Source organism: Gambusia affinis, linkage group LG06 (assembly GCF_019740435.1).
Source record: "Gambusia affinis linkage group LG06, SWU_Gaff_1.0, whole genome shotgun sequence".
In the NCBI taxonomy this organism is placed as follows: domain Eukaryota; kingdom Metazoa; phylum Chordata; class Actinopteri; order Cyprinodontiformes; family Poeciliidae; genus Gambusia; species Gambusia affinis.
Genome location: NC_057873.1, coordinates 19469542 through 19489317, shown reverse-complemented (window position 1 = coordinate 19489317; position 19776 = coordinate 19469542). Strand labels below are relative to the sequence as shown.

Below are 19776 nucleotides of genomic sequence, written 5' to 3'. Positions count from 1 at the left end.
ATGAGAAACATAATCTTTGCGTAAATTCAGCTGTTCATTTGTAGGTCTCAGAAGTTAGTTATGGAACATTAGTTTATTGTTTACAAGTTCACTTTTTTTGAAATATAAAAGCAGGCAATGAAACCAAATCAGTGGACATGTTGTTTGTCTGACATATTTTACTGTAGATCATGAGTTCATTATTGGAGGATAGTTGAGTTTGTCATTTAAGGGCGGAGAACTAATTAAGGATTTTTTGCACCTCTTTGTTTAAACAGGAAACTTAATTCAATAGAGCTGTCGTGAATGACAAAATGCAAAACCAAACAACTTTGTTATTAATACTGAGTAAACATTTTTGTCTTTTCTCAACCTCCTGTATCTGAAATTTAACGCCTGTATGAGCACAACAGGATGGTTGTAGAAGGGAAAACAAACAAACAAAAAAAGGTCCAAGCGTTCAGTCAGAAAACTGAAAGAAATGTGGTTGAAACAAGGATATTCACAACGATAGAAATGGAGAACAAATTCCTCAAATACAGGAAACATAGCTTGGTCTAAACTGTATCACACGGGGGGAGGAAAGTTGATTTAGTGACCTACATTAAGCATCTTTAAAATCTGAATGCCAGGAAAGATTACAAAGACAAAATGTTATTGACTGGATAGCTGGACTTAGATGGTATTCTTTAATAATTTTTATATCTGCAATAGACAGTTGTCATAAACTCTACTCGAGATAAATACATATGTGAATAGAGGCACTTTTTTAAACAATGTGAAGAAGGTTTGGAGATAATTAATTATTCATCCATAGTAATTCATCCCTGTGATAGATCATTTTATTATATGAAAGAGAATTTTAAATAAGACTCTAGAAACAACAAAGTATCCTTTATAATAATAATAATAATAATAATAATAATAATAATAATAATAATAATAATAATAATAATAATAATAATAATAATAATAATAATAATAATGAAATTTATTCCCAGAATGCTTTATTTTAATCGCTAATTTAAGTTACTGACTACTTTAAGTGAAATTTAACTGAATTTATTCCTTAGTTTTCTTCAGTTTGTTAAACTTGGATGTTTTTCTCTGTTCGTCCAGCAGGGGGCCGGAAGTGTTTACAGAACAGAGACTCTGTTCGCTGTGCGCATGCTCTGACCGGCTGTATTGAAGGTGGAAGAGAGGAGGATGGAGACCCAGCGGCTGAGCGTTTATTTACCCCAACTTCTCGGTAGAGAGACGGTCTAAAATTAATTGAATGATGCGATTCGTGTTGAATTACTCCAAAGAAGCGTTTGCTGTTGATAATTTCGCTCCATCAGGCCTTTACAGAGCTCTGGTTGCTGTGGAAACGAGGACTATGACAGCTACAATCATCCTTTGTCTCCACTGAATGAGGAAACACACAACAGTTCTCTCTTCGTGAGAAAAGAAAGAGCCTTTTCTTCCTACCCTATTCATTTTTTTTTTTTGGTTCACTAAGCTTCAGTTTTTGTATGCTTGAAGAAAAAACAAAGAATTATCAATGGAGGACAGAGCTGTAGACTAAACATCCGCGGAGTTCAAGATCAGCTTAAGAAAACAGCAGACTGCAGGTGATGCAATGTGATGAAAGCTGTCAGGTGTTATTTGTGGTCGTGTTCTCTAACTCGGTTTTCGCTTTAATGTGGCGCTCTGTGATATCTTCAGCATCAGCCTGAACCAGAGGCCTGTGGAAACAGCTGGGCCAGGACCTCCCTCTGCCTTCCAGTCGGTAGATGCTCTTGTCTTTGACGCTCTTCCTGTTTAGGCTCCATCGACGTCTCTCCTTCATGTTCAGCTCAGACAGACTCACTGTCCCGGACTATGTCAGCCGGCTGCAGAGAGGGAGGAGCGGCTCCGGCTGCGAGCCCAAGCCGGTCTCCCCGGGTCTCAGCGCCGACGTCCAGGCCGTCTTGAAGGACTCCCTCCCTGCCCTGCGCGAAGCCATCAGGAACCTCAAGGCAGCCAAGGAAAACAATGACTCAGACGAGACCCGCAGGGCCGTGGCGGAGATTTATCAGCTGGTGGAGGAGGCCTGGGTGCTACCCACTGTGGGGCGTCAGGTGGCAGAGGAGATCTGCAACAGGATCCGGCTGGATGGAGGCCTGGAGCTGCTGCTTCAGCTGCAGCAGACATCAGATGTGGAGATTATCTATGAGTCTGCAAAGTTGCTGGAGCAGATTTTGATTTCAGAGAACAGGTACGGACCAGTGACGTGCGGTGAGGTGCAAAGCTGGTGATGCACTGACTTAATCAAAATCAGGTATACAAATGTAGACCACCTGCATGCTATTGTTTACATAAGGAAATTTCGCGCATGCGGACAACGCTGGAGGGCAAAAAACGCAATTCCTTTACATGTCATCCATAGCCTCGCTGCCGCCGTAGAATAATTCCATTAACTCAATGAAACTTGGAAATTTAGGTATTATTAATTTCGTGCTGTTCTCCACAGCAAAGGGGAAAACCGTTGAAGTGCAACTCAAAACCACATCTTTCTCACTCTGCACTGGCCGGGCTACACACAGACATATTTTATTTTGCTCAAAGTAAGAACTGAATTGAAAATCAAACTTTTCAGTGTTTATCTAAATGTTGTATTTTTATCGGGCATTGATTTGGTTTGTAACCATAGTTCATAACTATTGAATGGGTTAAGGTCTGTGTTTTGTGTTAAACATTCCAGAGTCTTAATGTAGTCTGCTTTGCTTTTTTCATTTAAATCCAGGTTTTAATTAGTGTTTGAGGTCATTGTGCTATTGTAGCATCCATGCATGTCCCAGTTTCAACCATTAATCTGTGGTTTCAGGTATCCCCCCTTCTTTAGTATACCACACATTTTATCACGCTTAGTTTAAAACTTCACCTTTTTCAATATTTGTCAGCTCTAACCACAAGCCTTTCACCAGAATGCCATTGCACAGTCCTTGTGGGCAGTTTCTGGTACCAGTGCTAGGGTGTTGATTTCTGACCCACAGGCTTATTTCTTGATCAAGACCGTCTCAGTCCATGTTGGTGTTAACCTGGCTTACCTGTGGACATTTACACTGGTGTTTCTGCAGTGTCCAGTTCATTTCAAACCTGAGCCTTAGTGATTCCTGTTCCCGAAGATCATAACTAATATTCCTTCACATAAATTTAACAGTTGGATTAGGTGACATCTTTGACACAGATGTCTTGACAGGTTAATGGGAGGCTTATAATTGAACATTATTATTGAACACATTATTGAATATGTGTGCACTGTATCGTGGCTCAAACACATCAGAAAAACCAAAGGTTTATATTGCAGTAACGTCCATGATGAGTGGATGTAAACCTGTCATTGGAACCGTATGTTTGGGAAGGAAGCATGGTTTACAATTAGATCTGCCTCCCCTGTTTTTATTGATCATTCTCTTATCCCTCTCTTGACAGGGACTATGTAGCACGCATTGGTCTGGGAGTCATCCTTAATCTGACTCGACAGCAGGACGATGCTCAGCTGGCTCGGAGCGTCTCTGGCATCCTGGAGCACATGTTCAAACACACAGAGGAGACGTCCGTCCAGCTCATCTCCAACGGTGCCCTGGACGTCCTCCTCTTCTGGTGCCGGGGGACGGACCCCACTGTGCTGCGTCACTGTGCCGTGGCATTGGCCAACTGCGCAATGTATGGGGGCCACCGCTGTCAGCGTTGGATGATTGAGAAGCAGGCGGCAGAGTGGCTTTTCCCTCTGGCGTTTTCCAAAGAAGACGAGCTCATCCGCTTCCACGCCTGCCTGGCAGTGACGGTGTTGGCTGCGAACAGGGAGATCGAGAAAGAGGTGGTGAGGTCTGGAACGCTGGAGCTGGTGGAGCCTTTCATCGCCTCTTTGGATCCGGATGACTTCGCCCGCTGCTTACTGGACAGTGCGGACTGCATGCAGGGAAAGACAGCATCTGACCTTCAGCACCTTTTGCCATTACTAGATGGCACGAGAGTGGAGGGGAAGTGTATTGCAGCCTTTTATCTCTGTGTTGAGACCAGTATCAAGTCCCGCCAGCGCAACACTAAGGTACAATCACTCCAGCTGACATAATCCTCAAATAACACCAATGTGGGAGGCTAGTTTTTTTTTTTTACTACATACTTGTTTTCTCCTTTTTAAGATATTTCAAGAGATCGGTGCAGTGCAGAGCCTTAAAAGAATCGTCATGTACTCCAGTAATGGGACGGCCTCCGGTCTCGCCAAGAGGGCCCTGAGTATGATGGGAGAAGAAGTCCCAAAGCGAATCTTGTCCTGTGTGCCCAACTGGAAAACCTGCGAGGTGCAGACATGGCTGCAGCAAGTTGGCTTCAGTGCCTTCAGCGACCGCTTTCAGGTAGGTGTAAGAAAAATCCGACGAGGACCTCAGAGAAATACAGTTTCCTTCACTGGGAAAAGATAGTGACAAAATCTCCAATTCACAGCCTCTGGTCGTTCTATGTGACAGACGCACCAACAGCAAAGTTTTTGCCAACAAAAATGGCAAACAGTGTATTCATTTCCTTGCATTTCAGGAGTTTGAAATCCTTTGTGTCAGTCTCACTCAAAACCGCAATGAAATACATGGAAGTCTGTCATTGTGGGGTGACGTAGTTTGAATGTATACGTTTGTAAAGACACATTGAAATCACCTTGAGACTGTATGTGCCTCTTTGTCCTGATGTGTCTTACAGGAGCTTCAGGTGGATGGAGATCTCCTACTGAACATCACAGATGAAGATCTAAGCTCTGATCTCAACATGGCTGCAGGTCTCACCCGCAAGAGGCAAGAAGATCAGACCAGTTCTCAACACAAGCCTGATGCAAAATGTCACTGGTCTGCAAGAAACAAATGCTCTGTGTCTTCATCCAGGTTTCTGAGAGACTTGCGTGTGCTGAAGACCTACGCCGACTACTCTACATGTGACCCCAACAACATGGCTGACTGGTTGGCTGAGGTGGATCCCCGTTTTCGACAGTACACCTATGGCCTGGTCCAATCAGGCGTGGACCGCAACAGCGTGGAGAACCTGACTGACCAGCAGCTGCAGCACGACTGCCATGTTAATAACGGAGTCCACCGAGCGAAGATACTGTCCACCGCCAGCAGGCCGTTAAAGCCGAGCCACACAGATGCCCAGCCTCCAGGCCCTGACGTGTTCATCAGCTACCGTCGGACCACTGGCTCACAACTGGCCAGGTAGAGCCCAATAGGGAATTTCCCCAAAAAATGTTCCCAAATTATTAGAAAACACAGCAATTTGTCTGTTTTCCTCATTCTCCAGCCTTCTGAAGGTGCACCTGCAGGTCAGAGGATACAGTGTTTTTATAGATGTGGAGAAGCTGGAGGCGGGTAAATTTGAAGACAAACTAATCCAGAGCGTACAGAGGGCACGCAACTTCATCCTGGTCCTGTCTGCCAACGCGCTCGACAAGTGCATGGGCGACACCGCCACGAAGGACTGGGTGCATAAGGTCAGGAGGAACATACAGTTTAACATAAACGTAGAAGCCTTTTCTAATTGGTGTAGAGATGTTTCATTGTGATGAGGTGTGCTTTTCTTTTTCTTGTTACAAATAAGTTGAAAAGAGATAGATTTTTCCAGGAAGTTAAAAATGTTTGTTGAAGCTTACCTGCAGTTACCCTGAGGTGTAAAACGTGATTGGTGTAGCTTTATAAATAATTGATACTTAATGCAAAATGTGTTGTTTTTTGAGATGTTTCTGTGCGGTACAGTTGTTACTCTGCTATTTGAAGACAATAGGCTTCTAGAATTGTATATTGCCTAAGATTATTACATGGTGTCTTTTGATCGAGTGTTGACTAATTAGTTTAAAAAAAGGATTTGCTTATTGTATTAGTCTGGCACTCCAAGAGTTAACTCAGGATTTTGACCGTGCAGCCACAACTGACTGCTTGTTTAATTTTTCAAATTCACTCTCTTTTCCTTATCATTTGTTTTATTCCACATTCCTAAAAGCAAGGTTGTGTTTTGCACCTCTGGTTCCTCCTCCTGACAGAAATTACAAATGTCTTATCTAACACCAGGCTAATGTGATGCTGTTCTGTACCTGCAAGTGATTCCACTCCTTTATGCATTTACACATTCAAAGGTAATATTTAAAGTGCTATTTGCATTGCAGGAAATAGCCACGGCCCTGAGTGGTAAAAAGAACATTGTCCCCGTCACAGACAACTTCATGTGGCCTGACCCCATGTCACTGCCAGAGGATATGAGAGCTATCCTCAACTTCAATGGCATCAAGTGGGTATTACTACACTTCCACTCACGTAGCCTTACTTTATCTTTTAAAACTACTCACTCCAGGTGTTCTGTATGAATGAACCAGTTTGCTTGTGTTGCCCCTTGTCGCAGATGGTCTCATGAGTATCAGGAAGCTACAATTGAGAAAATCATCCGCTTTCTCAAAGGACGCCACGACACGACTGACGCCCCAGACGAATCCAAAAGTCAGAAGAAGAAATAAGCCAATCCAAACACGACTATAAGACTGATTGTGATGCCATCTTCCACACGCCTATTGAACAGCCTTCCCTGCTCTGCCCGACAGCATGTGAAGTATATGTTTAGCCTGCTTACATCAAATCAGTGAACAGATCCTTAATCCTTAAACGAGAAGACTTACAAAGGGAACTCCAGACTGTGTGTAATTAAGTTTAAGTCGTTATTGTCATTCCTCACTAACTGCTGTATTGGTGTAATCACGTTCAGTATATGCCTCTTATATCTCAGGAAAATAAGCGATAGACCAGCTGTCACTGGCATCCAGCAACATCATCATCAATAGCAATTTCTGAAGGCTCTACCAACCCTCCAGTATCAGTCAAGGTTATTGTATATGCACTTAATTCTTTCTGTATCATGTACATAACATAATAAATAAATCCAGGTCTCTAATACGACTCGGCTGTTTTAGCTTTCTGTTCATTAAAAAGAAATCTTTTGTTTTTACAGAAGCAACTTCAGGTGTTTAGATCTAAGCTGCAGGCACTACTTCCTCTACCTAACCAAGACAATATTAAAAACCCTTAAATAGGTGGAAAATACATGTGGTATTAAGGACAACAATAGACAGCCGTTAAATTTATTAGAGCTAATCTGTAAACCCTCTGCAATTTAGCATGGGCTTTAAATAGAACATGCAAAAAACACACGACTGCAAGCAACTGGGATGGACAGATGGATAAACAAATTGATTGATAAATGAACAGATAAAAGCTTTAAACAATGGGACACAGAAAAAACCCACCAGAAGTAAAAACACGTTCACATATGCTAATCTATTTACTTTTTCTATTCTTATCCAGACCTCGAATTTTATACTTCCACTTTTCCAGACAGCAACAAAAATATGTGCATTTTAAATTTTTTATTAGTTTTTCTAAAACAAACAAACAAACAAACAAAAAAAAACAACATACCGCCAACCAGATAAGTTCATCAAACACATTGAAACTTCCAACTTGTTTTGGGAGTTTGACGAAATGAATCAAAAAAAAAAAAAAAAAAAGCAGAAATGTGAAAATTATTTCTGAGCAAATAAATGATTCAAAGTTAAATATTTTCAACAGACAGAGTTTATTTTTCATCCAACTCCAAAATCAAAATCTGGTGTATCATTGTTATAGCGTGAACATGTAGCTTTTTATCTCATCCAGAAGAATCCAAAGTGCTTTATGCTACATTCAGTTATTCACACGTTGATCCTACTGAGCTACATTGTAGCCACAGCAGACTGACAGAGGGTTCTCTGACCACAACTATCAGGCAAGGCGGGTGAAGTGTTGAACCAGTAACGGGTTTGAACCAGCAACCCAGATGTTACACGACAGACTACCACCTCCTGAGACACCGTCACACAAACAAATTTAGTTTTGGAGTTTTCCATCTGGTGTGCATTATCTTATTCGATAGGTTAGTAATATCAGCATATAAATATTACCAACATAATACTCAAGCTTACTGTTGTTCATTGGCTTAGAAAAGTCAAGCTTAAAATTCAAAACAATCATGTTTGTTTGTATGTCTCTTTTTTTCTTCACAGTTTTTGGCAAAGTGGTTTTTAATGTGACAAAACGTCACCTGTTAAAACTACCAACAAGGATTCAAGTAAAAAAAAAAAAAAATTTGCTTACAGCACATAAGAAGGGTGTGGGCTGCACAGTGGCGCAGTTGGTAGCACTGTTGCCTTGCAGCAAGAAGGTCCGGGGTCTTTCTGCACGGAGTTTGCATGTTCCACCTGTGCATGCGTGGGTTCTCTCCGGGTTCTCCGGCTTCCTCCCACAGATGTCCAATACATGACAGACTAGTCCAAAAACATGACTGTCAGGTTAACTGGTCTCTCTAAATTCTCCCTTGGTGTGAATGTGTGTGTGAATGGTTGTGTGTCCTGTATGTCTCTGTCCTGCGACAGACTGGCGACCTGTCCAGGGTGACCCCTGCCTCTCGAATGTTAGCTGGAGATCGGCACCAGCAACCCTCCTTGACCCCTCTGGGGACAAGGCTGTTAGAAAATGGATGGATGGACATAAGAAGGGTTTCCTGTTCTACAACTAGTTTAAATTCAATTTAAAAAATACTTTACTTATCTCAAAATGGACCAAAAAAATTTTAATTAAATATTACATATTGATTTTTTTTTCTTTTGCACAATGTTTTCTAAAAGACAGATTTAAGTGGAACAGACAAAGCTGTCTCCATTTTTGATATATAATCAGAAATCAAAGGTGATTTGAACGTGGCTACTATAGAACAATACTGTGCTTCCATAGCTAGCTATTGTAGTTAATAAATTCACATAGAGTGCTGTACAAAAAAAATTCAAGTCAATGTATAAAATATTCATGTGCCTGAACATCTTGATTAAAAGATGTGAGACATTTAACTCTTCGTGTGAAGCTCTACTGACTCACAAATCGACTCACAAATCGACTCACAAATCGACTCACAAATCGACTCACAAATCGAGGGAGGTTAGCCCACATGGTTGTTTCTTCACTCTTTGGTCTCGACGTGTTAGTGTCACTCTGGGGGGAAGAATCCCTTTGCAGAATAGCAGCCTTCAGGTTTGTTAGGATCCCAGTTTCTAACAGCATCACAGACAAGATGAGCACTGAATCGCCACAGATGGGTCCCATCAGGACCGGCTCTTTGCACTCAGGATGCAGAGTCCCTGTGTTCCCTCCGCTGGTCCAAACACTGTAGAGCTCTACAGAGGCAGACACATAATGTTGAACTTTGATTTGAAACGGTTGGTAACCAACAAAAATAACAACCTTGAAATGCAGAATGTTGAACTTTGATTTGAAACGGTTGGTAACCAACAAAAATAACAACCTTGAAATGCAGAAAAAATACAAGGTTCCTATAAACCCTCTATGCCAAAATTCAATACAGAATAACGGCAAGGATGGAGAACAGAGGGACAATTTAGAAAAAGATGGATAGACTGTTGGATGGATCTTGGAAAAGTGGATCGTTGGATGGAGGAATAGCGTAAAAACAGATGACTGCATACCGGGAACCCTGCAGTGAAAACAGAAAACTCACCCAATGATTGCAGTAGGAATGAGGAGGATGATGGCAGCAAACAGGAATGAGAAGCCCTTCATGAAATGCAGAGTGGCTGGATAGACGGAGTTAAAGAGGCTGCTGCCCACAAGGAAACACAAGCTCTCCACACAGGCAACGCAGGCGAACAAGGCCCCTGAGAGACAGAAAGCACACACAAGAGTTTATTAACTGAAACCAACGTCAAGCACCTGAAGGCCGGCTATACTACTCATCCTCTTATCTCCCAGAGCGCGCTTCTCAGGCAGCTCAGGTTTGAACATCTGTAAAACTAAAACAGCACACGCAGAGGACCAGGAGCTCGCTGACCTTGTTCTGATGGGTCAACCAACATGGAGAGCTTTGACCTGAGGACGGGAGTGGAAGCCATGAAGAGGAAACACAGGCCGTAACCTGGACAGAAAAACCAAACGCAAGGCAATCTTCAGCTTCAGGCAAGTTTCAGCTCGTTGCTTCTGGCAATGTTGATGACTGTGGCCAAGAACAGTTTGAGAGATTTCAGAATAGAAATAGTTTAGTTTTTTTTTTTTTTTGACAGTTTTGCAGGGATTATTAAAGAAATATGGTCCCGTGAGTCATTTTCATAAAATTGGATAACACTGATGATAACGCTGATGTATTGTAAAAACTGTTTTCTTTTTTTTCTTTCCTTACATAACATCAAGGGCATAAGAAAGTACAACATGACCCATCGCAAAATGAAATCACCACATGCAATATAAATAAATGAAGCAATAAATAATAAAAAAATAAAGATGTAGTTAAAAAAAGACAGATAAACTGCATAAACCAACATAGAACAAAATAAATGCACCGAGTTTAGACAGTGGTGTATAAAACTATGAACAGATCAAAATATTTTGATTGCGAATGTTCCAGGATCGGCCAACAACATGCATAAAATTTCTGAGTTACCACACAGTCCATATCTTCAATATGAGGACCCCCTATGAATTCCTGTAGCCAGACGACGAATTGAGGAGGCGAGTCGGGAAAACTGTTCTTCCTTTATTTTCATATTTAAACCCTCTAAAATGAACTCAGTGACACATATTTTGAGAAAGTGCTTACGACTTTCCGAAGCTCCTCACCTGTGAACATAAGCTGGGTGGTGTCCGCCACAGAGAACACCACCAGCCCAGCAATGTTCGACACCAGGCCCACCAGAGCCGCCCAGGAGTCCTGCAGGCAGCGCTGCATGGCCTTCAGCCCCAGCAGGCTGCTCAGGTAGGCCAGGTTCTGAGCGGCCGACCCGTAGCCAATCAGAGCCGAGTCCCAGCACAGCGGGGAGCTCAGCTCGTACAGCACGTACAGCTCTCTGGTGCCGAAGTGAACGGCCACCACCAGGAAGAAGCAGAGCGTGTAGAGCCACAGCTTGCCCCTGTGAAGCAGCGCTCCGCCGCCTTCGCCGCTGACGCCTCCTGCGGAATAGAGGCGCCAGACGGCTTTATAGTGGTGAGCGGAGAGGAGCCTAGCGCTCGGGTCCGGACGGACGGACTCTGGGATGAACAGGTAGGCGTAGACAGCTGAAGCCAAGTTGGTGGCCAGGGCCAGCCAGAACGGGTTGATGTAACTGGAAAACCCCCCCAAAAAACACTGTTAGATCTTGAAATTAGTTGCGTTTTCTGAGGAAAATATCACAACAACCACAAATCAGTGAATATGTACTCGTAATAATCTGGTATTTTCTTGGGGGTGTGGTGACTTTACCAGGAGGGAACTATTGTAACCGTTGTTTCTCACCCTTGTGCCCGCCGCCACTGGCCTCCTATGATGCTGGCCAGCATCCCTGAAATGCCCAGACAAGCTTCCAGAACCGCCACCCTGAAGGTGCGGGACCTCCTGTCGCTGATGTCCGCCACGTAGGCAAAGCAGCCGGCCAGAACGGCGTTGAAATCCCCCGAGAGGCCACTGAGCAGCCGGCCCAGCAGAAAGTAGGCCACAGGCAGCTTGAGGTACATCACCACGAGGTAAACCACGGCCTGGAGCGCCAGGCCAAAGTTGGGGAGGATGAGGACGGTTCTACGACCTGCTGCATCGCTCCAAGAGCCCAGGAGAGGGACAACCACGAGCCCCACAGAAAATCCCCCGAGGCTGATGTACAGGTTCCAGTGAGCTGTCAGAGTTTCAACTTCCTGAAGAAAAACAACAGAAACAAATAGGTGAACAGGATGAAAGCGTCCTGCTTTTTAGTGCAACTTGATTTCGTAATTAATCTAATTGAATATCCTGTTCCCTCAGTAAAATGGATGAACTTTTCACTTTTTGAGCATGCTCAGCAAATTCCTCTCAGTTGCGACATGTGATGCTGTTCCTATTTTCTGAACATCCTATGCAGCAGTCACAACAACTCTTTAACTACACATGCTCAAAAGTAATAAGCTGATATTCACAAAGACTGACCTAAATATTGACCTTTTCTTTTCTTTTTTACATTTGATCAACTGGTCAAATAAAAAAAAAAATAAAAAAATAAAAATGATCGTTTTTCTTTTTCATTGAATGCATCAAAACTGAAAACTTCCCTCGTTTTTGTCACTAAACAAACATGTTTAGCAAAAACAAACATGTCATTTTTTGCACTTTGTCTTACGAGTTTAGCATAAATTAACCTCAGGGATTCCTCGGGACATTTTACATTTAATAGTCAAATTTTGTTTCATATCTTATTCTTACATTAAAAAGACATTAGTGAAAAAGTGTTTGTATGTGTTGTAGTCCTTTGGAAACAAACAGGTTTGAGCTCAGATTAAACAGTATTTGTCAGTAATATTGAGTTCTAAATTAACGTTTGAAATCTGAAAATACCATATTTTGTTTTCTACATTAAATCCATTTGTGGAGATTCAGTTAGGAAAATTCAAGACTAATGACTTTATGAAGAAATAACTCCTGGATGCTGAATTTTATTGAAAGTGAAGAGATCATGCCACTTAACAGAAGTAATCATTTTAAAAAAATGATTTATCTAACTTATTTGGAGCATGATTTTTGTGAAATCTTATGAGAATTATATATTTTTAAAATATTTTGTTAATAATATGTTATAAATGTTAATAATAATTACATATATTTAAGTGTAATTAGGATATCTAAGCGGTGATTAAATAATTAAATAGGTTTTATAAGAAATACTACATTTGACTTACAAAATCATTTTTGAGGGGTTTACAATAATATTGATGATTATGACAATGATCATTATTGAATATTATTATATTCACAAGGTCATAATTTAACATTTCCATAAATGCTAATGATGCTAATTATAATACATTAGTTATAAATTAATAATTTTGTTTAACAGAATATTATTTTTTCTACACATTTACAATAATTATATTTTAAATATAGTCTTTAATTCAATTTAAAATTATATATATATATATATATATATATATATATATATATATATATATATATATATATATATATATATATATATATATATATATATATATATATATATATATATATATATATATCTTTTTTAAATAAATAATTATTCATTGTACAAAGCCACCTATAAGTCTACTGACAGTTCTACTTTACATCTCACTCCCTTTATATCTAAATACACCACATTTTACACACAATATAAAATTTGATCAAGTTTTTTATTATTTATTTGAAACTAAAGAGTTATTTTCCTTTCTTTTTCATATCTAGATATGTGTGAACCTACAGATCCCAAAGTAACAGTACTGATGGTAAATGCGTAAAGTTTTCAGTGGTGACCTTTTGCAGCGGGTCCGGGTCCACTGAGCTGTTGCTGCACCCAGACCTCCTGGAGCCATTGTAGCCGAGGTCCTCACTAATTCGGTCCCACAGGTACTGCGTGGTCAGAGGGGCCTGTAGCGCCAGGGAAAACATGGAGAGGAAAAGCACCGGCTCCACGGACACCGGGACAGGGCACCGGCATGACGGCGGCACAAAGGTGGTCGCGGTCGGTAAAGCTGCTTCGTCTTTGCCGTCCTCAGAATCGGACAGCTGGTCATCCGTTGACGAGGCGCTGAGGAGGTCTTCGGGTAGGATCGCTGCCGTGTCCGGCTCGTCCATGTCGAACCTACTGCGTTGATGTTTTATGCTATAAAAACAGTTTTTACAGAGGTAAAACCATAAAGTGACATAACTAGCATAAGGAGCTAAAGTTCAATGCTCTGGAGCTAACGGAGCTAACGTTCAATTTTATAGATGCGTTTAAAAGTGGGGAGTTAGCGCCCCCTAGTGTAGGAATACTGGCACTACATCATTAAAAAACACGAGTTCAAAGGAAAATAATACACATTTAGAGTAATTAATAAATACATACATAAATAAATAAATAAATAAATAAATAAATAAATAAATAAATAAATAAATAATTGGACTTATTTGTGTGGGTTTAATCATATTAAATCACAATTAAGCTTGTGATTGTAAGTGACAAAATGTAGTTATTTCTTAAGATTTACATGAACTCTAGGGGTTTCTTTTATATATGTGAAAACAGATGTAAAATGTTTATATGTCTGTCTGGGTGTGTTCATTTAAACACTTTTATCTGTGTTTTTTTAACAGTGAAGTTTTTAAGTGAACTATCACTTTCATCTTCAGATCAAGTACTGTCATCTTATTAAAGTATCTAAAAATAACAACCAGCTATTTCCGTAGCCTATAATTATGAGGGTGGGTCATCTGGTTAGTCAACATTTCAGCTGCACCTAGACGTTTATCTGGAATGGGATCTTTGCTCCTCCATTGTTCTTTTTCTGTTCACAAAAATTACTAGGTCACTGGTCTCCGACACTGGATGGCGATGGTGGAGGATTGGAAAAAAAATTATCTAATTTTTATTACTTTCACCTGCCCGTTGCTCCCAGTGACCGCTGGAGATGGGCACCAGCCTCCAGGCAACCCTGCATGGATAACTGGGTATAGATGAAGGATGATTCCAGTCACTGGAAATCATATTGTAATTTTAAGTTATCCAACAATTTGAATACAAGTTGCATTAAACATAATGAAATTTTCCTCATGCTTCTATATTTCAAATCGGTTTCCTGAAATAATAAGGGTTTTAGAGGAACAAAACGATTACGTACCACTACATTCTCATCTGGAGACAAATCTGAAAAACATAAAATACTTAGTTATATTTGGTAATCAAAACGGATCAAAGACATTGCTCTGGAAGCATATTTGTTGCTCTGCTTTCATCAGTGAGCCTTTGCATCCTGTAATCTTTGACCAATGTCAGTGGGATGATGTACAGAAGCTAAATCACTTTTATTTGATCAAAGACTGAAATCTTTGCCGGTTTTAGCTCAACTCGTTTCCTGGTAATGTATGATTCCTCTGAACAAACTAATGCATAAAGCTGTAGGAATGAGTGTAAAGTAAAATGTGTCTTTTATTTACATAAAACAGAGTAAGATGTGCAATGCAAGAATTACGCCAAACAAAAGGACGCCCTGCTTATGCATTGCAACATTGTTGTGTACTACTAATGATGTATGAAGCATGAAGCTATAGAGACAACTTTTAAGTGTCCATTGTCATATAACTAGAAATAAGCAATAAAGTCAAACGAAAACCAAACACTGATGCAATTTTGTAGCCCAAACATCTACATGCAATCTGTAGAAACCAACCTGGAAATGCAATCACTTCACCTTCTTCCTCTTCTGATGAGTCAACACAAGCAACAGCTTCTGTTAGGCTAAGGGTCCATTAGGCAAAGCAGCAGGTGGAGGCAAGTTCTTATCACGGCTCAGGTTTCATAGGAGAAACAAACCCTGGTGAAAGAAAATGCAAATATTAAGCCACTCTATCTAGAAACGGTCAAAACGGCTTTGTTGAATGTAAATTAGGAAAATAGCTGGTCGTACATCATCCCCGCTCACAAAGTCATCTTTAAATTTATGACACCAAATTACTTAAAATGTTACGTTTGCTGGCGTGTGGCCCAAAAGCAACACCCTGTGCACCATATGCACAATGAAACATGGCGGTGTCAGCATCATGCTGGGGTGATGCTCTTTGTCTCGATGGGAACAGGGAAGCTGGTCAGAGTTGTCGTGGAGACGGATGCAGCAAAACGCACTCTTGGGAGAAAACCTGTCAGAGTATGCAAAAAATGTCAAACTGATGATCAGAGACAGATATCGCTGGAGTTAATCTACCACATTTCCAAACATAACGTCTGTAGAAATCCTCACAAACTATTCTCCTCAGAAGATCTCTGTCCATTCTGACTGAGCAAGGAGTATCTTGAAAAATGTGATCAGTAAAAACAATCTTGTTATGTTTCAGGCAGGTTGGTATTGAAAACAAAAGCACGTCACACTTTTCATGTTTTCACTTCAGAAAAATTACTTTCTGTCCTTTCTAAATAAAAGTATCACAGCACATCCACGTGACATTAAAACCACTTCTTTTCCTCCATCCAGTTATGCTCTGCTTTGCTTCGGTTTGTCACAGAAAATCCAAATAAAATAACTTTATAGCACACAGTTGTTAAGTCGCCCAAAATATCCATGCTTCCTCAAGGCAGTTTATGTTATTATTGCAATAAATAATGTGAGGATAGCTGTCTTATTTCACAGAAAATTACAGAATTGGCAAGATCAGCTGAGCTAAAATTGGTTTGCCGGTAACGTTCACCTGGAGAAGAGGTGCAGAGAAGAGATGTTGGCTCATTTGTGGTTTGCCAGATAGCCTGCAGTCAGAAACTGCAATTACCAGGGTCTTGTCCACGCACACATTTCTGGTTATTACTACACCAGAATACAACCGTTTTGATGAGCGAATGACGAAAGAACATTTGGTTCCTGAGAATACCTTTCTTTGTTCTTGGTTTTTTCCTCCCCACCATTCTGCCAACATGGAAGAAACACAAAAATCAAATTTGACACGTTTCCAATCTGTTAAATGCAAACCATCAAAAGTGCTAAGAATAATTTTCTGCTGGTAACTTTCACTGTGCTCAGAGTTCGTTCACGTCACATTTTCAACTTGAAAAATCTGACCACTGATTACAAATATATATATTCAAATTGAAATTCTTCTCAGGCTCTTTTACAGTCTTGTATGTCAATGTAAGAAGACAGGAACCATGACAGTTTACCATATGTGTGGTTAATCGTCGCTGTGAAAAAGTTTCCTTCACATTTGAAGCATTTCTGCACGTGTAAAAGTGCAGTTTCCTAAACGATACTGCTACTCTGTAACACTCAAACCAACAGTCAGCAACTTTTGCTGTAAGTGACAATTAATCTGGCTGATTCAGTGCTTTCTAGCAAACTTTATCCCAGCTTCTTCCTGAGCTGTAGCCTGATAGCCTTGAGATCAAGCCTCTACAGCATTCTGTGCTGTTTCTTGCATAAAATACGTTTACAGTGGTTTTTTCCCCCCCTCCCTTGGTAAAATAAGTCAAGCCTGTCCTCTTACCTATCAGACTTAATGTTTGGAGGTGAGTGGTCGTGTTTTGTACACAGAATAATGACATAATGATTAACACACTTTAAACAGTGAGGCGCAGACTTCAAGGAGCCAACGTTCATTTGTCTCACTGTATTCATCTTGCCCTTTCCCTATGGAGACAGAGAGGATTCATAGACGTGAAGGAAAACTAGCGTTTTTGTTGTGTGTTTTAAAATAACACCTTAAAATATTATTCAGATTCTTGTGTTTGTTTTCCAATTTGCAAAAGTTGTTGGTGAGGGCAGCTGAAACCAGCATCTGTCCTGCTTTTGGCTCCATTGAAGCTGATGTTCAGCACTTATTCTTTTGTGGATCTAACTTTCTGGATTAAAATAAAATTCTTCTAATAATTCCTGTGACTCTGCTTGTTTACAACGCACACCATCACATAAACCCTTCGCATGACTGATATTTTTGATACCTAGAGTAGGATTCTTTATCCTCTCTGCAAACTTTAGTCAAAGTCTAAATGAAACAAAATGTCAGAAAAATCTTACTTGTCAGCTGAACATTACGTCAGATTGATCAGGTTCACTTTAACTGATGGCTGGAGTGAACTCAAGTGCCGAATAGAAATAGAAAGGAGCTGCATCAAAGTATAACCTTTATGGTGTATGTGCTTTTGCAATTAGATTTTCTTTTTTTTGTCTCCTCTGACAAATTTATTTGCATTTCAGATAAAATGTGTCACATTAAAGATGGAAAGAGTTTAAATTGTTTTTCATTTTGTACTTTTGCTTCCTCTAAATCTGTCTCTGTAAAAGAGGGCGTACATCTTTAGGACCCACTGCGTGTCATTGGTTGCAACCGGACAAAGACCAGGAAATCTTTACAGGATTTCACCGCAGGAGGCCTGGCCCAATGGATGGCTTTGTGCGTTAATCCAAAGCTCCCTTGTCTGCGCCAGTCAGCACAGCCTGGTGTATCCTAGAGCACCAGAACAAATCTTTCTTATCAACAACACTCTCCTGCTTCGTCGCGGATGGAGTTGAATGGAACCGTGCTGAGCTGCTTGCTCACGCTTTTGACTAAATCAATTTCCATTCATTTAGTGAAATCATCCACCAGCCAGTCCACACAGCGGATCAGAAGTTAATGCTTTTGTGGACAAACACGTCATTTCTGTTTTGGATTTACTTTGTTTAAACCCTACATGATATGTAAACAAGGGATTATGAAAGCAAACGCCACTTATAGAGGATCCAGGATCATCCAAAGAGACTGTGCACAGAAAAGTGGCCACTGATTGTTCTCTATCTGTATGTTCAAACTTACTAAAAACTAGAGAATAAGACGCATTCTGTTATTGTGGCAAAAGGGTAAAACTGTATTTTTTTTTAACTTAATAGTTCACATTTAAAGTTGGATTAAAGTTTTCAATATGAGTTACACTCCCACAATGAAAGATTCATTTATTTTAAGGTTGTTTAACACATTTTAATGGAGGATACCAGTAAATGTGTCCTGTATCTATAGAGAGACAGCAAGTTAAAGGCCTCCCAGTTCATTTTACAGCTCAGCTGAAATCTCATTGTCATCGATAGGATTAGAAACATTCGTCCCTCGACCGTAGAGACAGAAGACCTTCCCCCTGAAAAGGTCAAGAAGGGCAAAATCTAAACCAGCAGCAGCTTAAATCTGTGATTTAAATGTTTCACTCAGGTACCTAACCAAGGGCAATATCTCTTCTTTACATTGATGCCTGGAGCAAAAACGTGATTAGAAAAAAAAAAAAATTAAAATCTGGAACCGCAGGGCAAAGAGGTCAAAAGTATAAGTAGTTATGAAATCCAAACCATTTTCCTTTAATCCCAGGGAGCACTGCTTGCAGGAATATCTCTTTTGCACTTATGGAAATTCACAAAAGCACGTTGGATGGTTGCTATCAGAGGTAGGATATTTATGATTTGATGTTTCTTTTTTTGCATAAACATTACGTAACATTGCGATCTGCTTTTCTGTTAGCCAAGCCCAAACCCATACCAGGGATGTTAAAATGATGTGCAGTTTTCCCGCACAGCTCTGCTTTTCATTTCAATGTTTCTTCATTAAACGGTAATATACCATCTTAAGAGCCGTCATCAGAGGAGACAGCTGCACATTTTTATTTGAAATATCCTTGGGACAGGAAAAGTAATTATTAGCTTTATGTAACCTCACCTCGAGCCAAAAAGAGTCAAGTATTCTGTGATGGAGCTCATTGCCTCAGGATATCTGAATATTTTCTTTGGACATTCATAAATTACTGTTCCAGAATGTTTACGGTGATTAATCTGACTTTTATTTTGAGCTGTTGAAGCAACCTTTTGATTTGAATGTAAAATTTTATAGGTTCAGAATCATCACAGTTATGAAGGTAATAAAAACAAAACGTGTTGTGATGAATGTTTTTTTTTATGTATATACAATCTTGTTGAATTTTGTATCTAAGTATCTCTTTATAAGCATGGTGACAGATCAGACATCAGGTAATAAAAAACATTTTTTAAGGCAGGGTTTATGATGAAAAGGGTTTAACAGCTAGAACGATGTTGGTTCAAGTTTCTGTTGCATGTTCATTAACTTTTAGTTTGCTTAAAACATTGCTTTTTAAAAACAAAACAAAGCAAAAAAAAACATTCCATATTTTGAGTAAACAATATATATTTTTCTTATTTTGAGCACATAAAGTTTTATATCCAGATTGTAGTTTACACAAATATATTGTTATTTAAA

At 40.1% G+C, this 19776-nt stretch overlaps 2 protein-coding genes across 4 annotated transcripts; one reads left to right on the top strand and one right to left on the bottom strand.

Annotated features, from left to right (window-relative positions):
- The first annotated feature begins 973 nt into the window (after positions 1–973).
- On the top strand, positions 974–6929 carry sarm1 (sterile alpha and TIR motif containing 1). 2 transcript variants are annotated; one of them, XM_044120508.1, is made up of 9 exons: positions 974–1592; positions 1687–2218; positions 3436–4054; positions 4149–4361; positions 4699–4790; positions 4878–5204; positions 5290–5479; positions 6149–6270; positions 6382–6929. In XM_044120508.1, exons 2-9 carry the CDS (start codon positions 1755–1757, stop codon positions 6491–6493), a joined length of 2139 nt encoding a protein of 712 aa, XP_043976443.1. In that variant the 5' UTR covers positions 974–1592; positions 1687–1754; the 3' UTR covers positions 6494–6929. The 2 variants fall into 2 exon arrangements, with proteins under 2 accessions (XP_043976443.1, XP_043976442.1); XM_044120507.1 differs by having other exon boundaries at positions 974–2218.
- Positions 6930–8977: 2048 nt separating this feature from the next.
- Positions 8978–13864, bottom strand: slc46a1 (solute carrier family 46 member 1). Of its 2 annotated transcripts, XM_044120512.1 has the most exons (6): positions 13336–13864; positions 11341–11732; positions 10689–11170; positions 9907–9990; positions 9577–9733; positions 8978–9235 (listed from the first exon to the last, which is right to left on the bottom strand). In XM_044120512.1, exons 1-6 carry the CDS (start codon positions 13654–13656, stop codon positions 9184–9186), a joined length of 1488 nt encoding a protein of 495 aa, XP_043976447.1. In that variant the 5' UTR covers positions 13657–13864; the 3' UTR covers positions 8978–9183. The 2 variants fall into 2 exon arrangements, with proteins under 2 accessions (XP_043976447.1, XP_043976448.1); XM_044120513.1 differs by lacking the exon at positions 8978–9235 and having other exon boundaries at positions 9573–9733.
- Positions 13865–19776: the final 5912 nt, after the last annotated feature.

Bases quoted from the DNA above. Each gene is read 5' to 3' on its own strand.
- sarm1 (XM_044120508.1), top strand. From the start codon at position 1,755: ATGCTCTTGTCTTTGACGCTCTTCCTGTTTAGGCTCCATCGACGTCTC. The intron at 5,205-5,289 runs GTAGAGCCCAAT...CTCATTCTCCAG, and splicing joins ACTGGCTCACAACTGGCCAG to CCTTCTGAAGGTGCACCTGC. The intron at 6,271-6,381 runs GTGGGTATTACT...CCCTTGTCGCAG, and splicing joins CTCAACTTCAATGGCATCAA to ATGGTCTCATGAGTATCAGG.
- slc46a1 (XM_044120512.1), bottom strand. From the start codon at position 13,656: ATGGACGAGCCGGACACGGCAGCGATCCTACCCGAAGACCTCCTCAGC. The intron at 11,733-13,335 runs GTCACCACTGAA...GTTTTTCTTCAG, and splicing joins ACCCGGACCCGCTGCAAAAG to GAAGTTGAAACTCTGACAGC. The intron at 9,236-9,576 runs GTGAGTTTTCTG...CTGCCTCTGTAG, and splicing joins ATTCCTACTGCAATCATTGG to AGCTCTACAGTGTTTGGACC.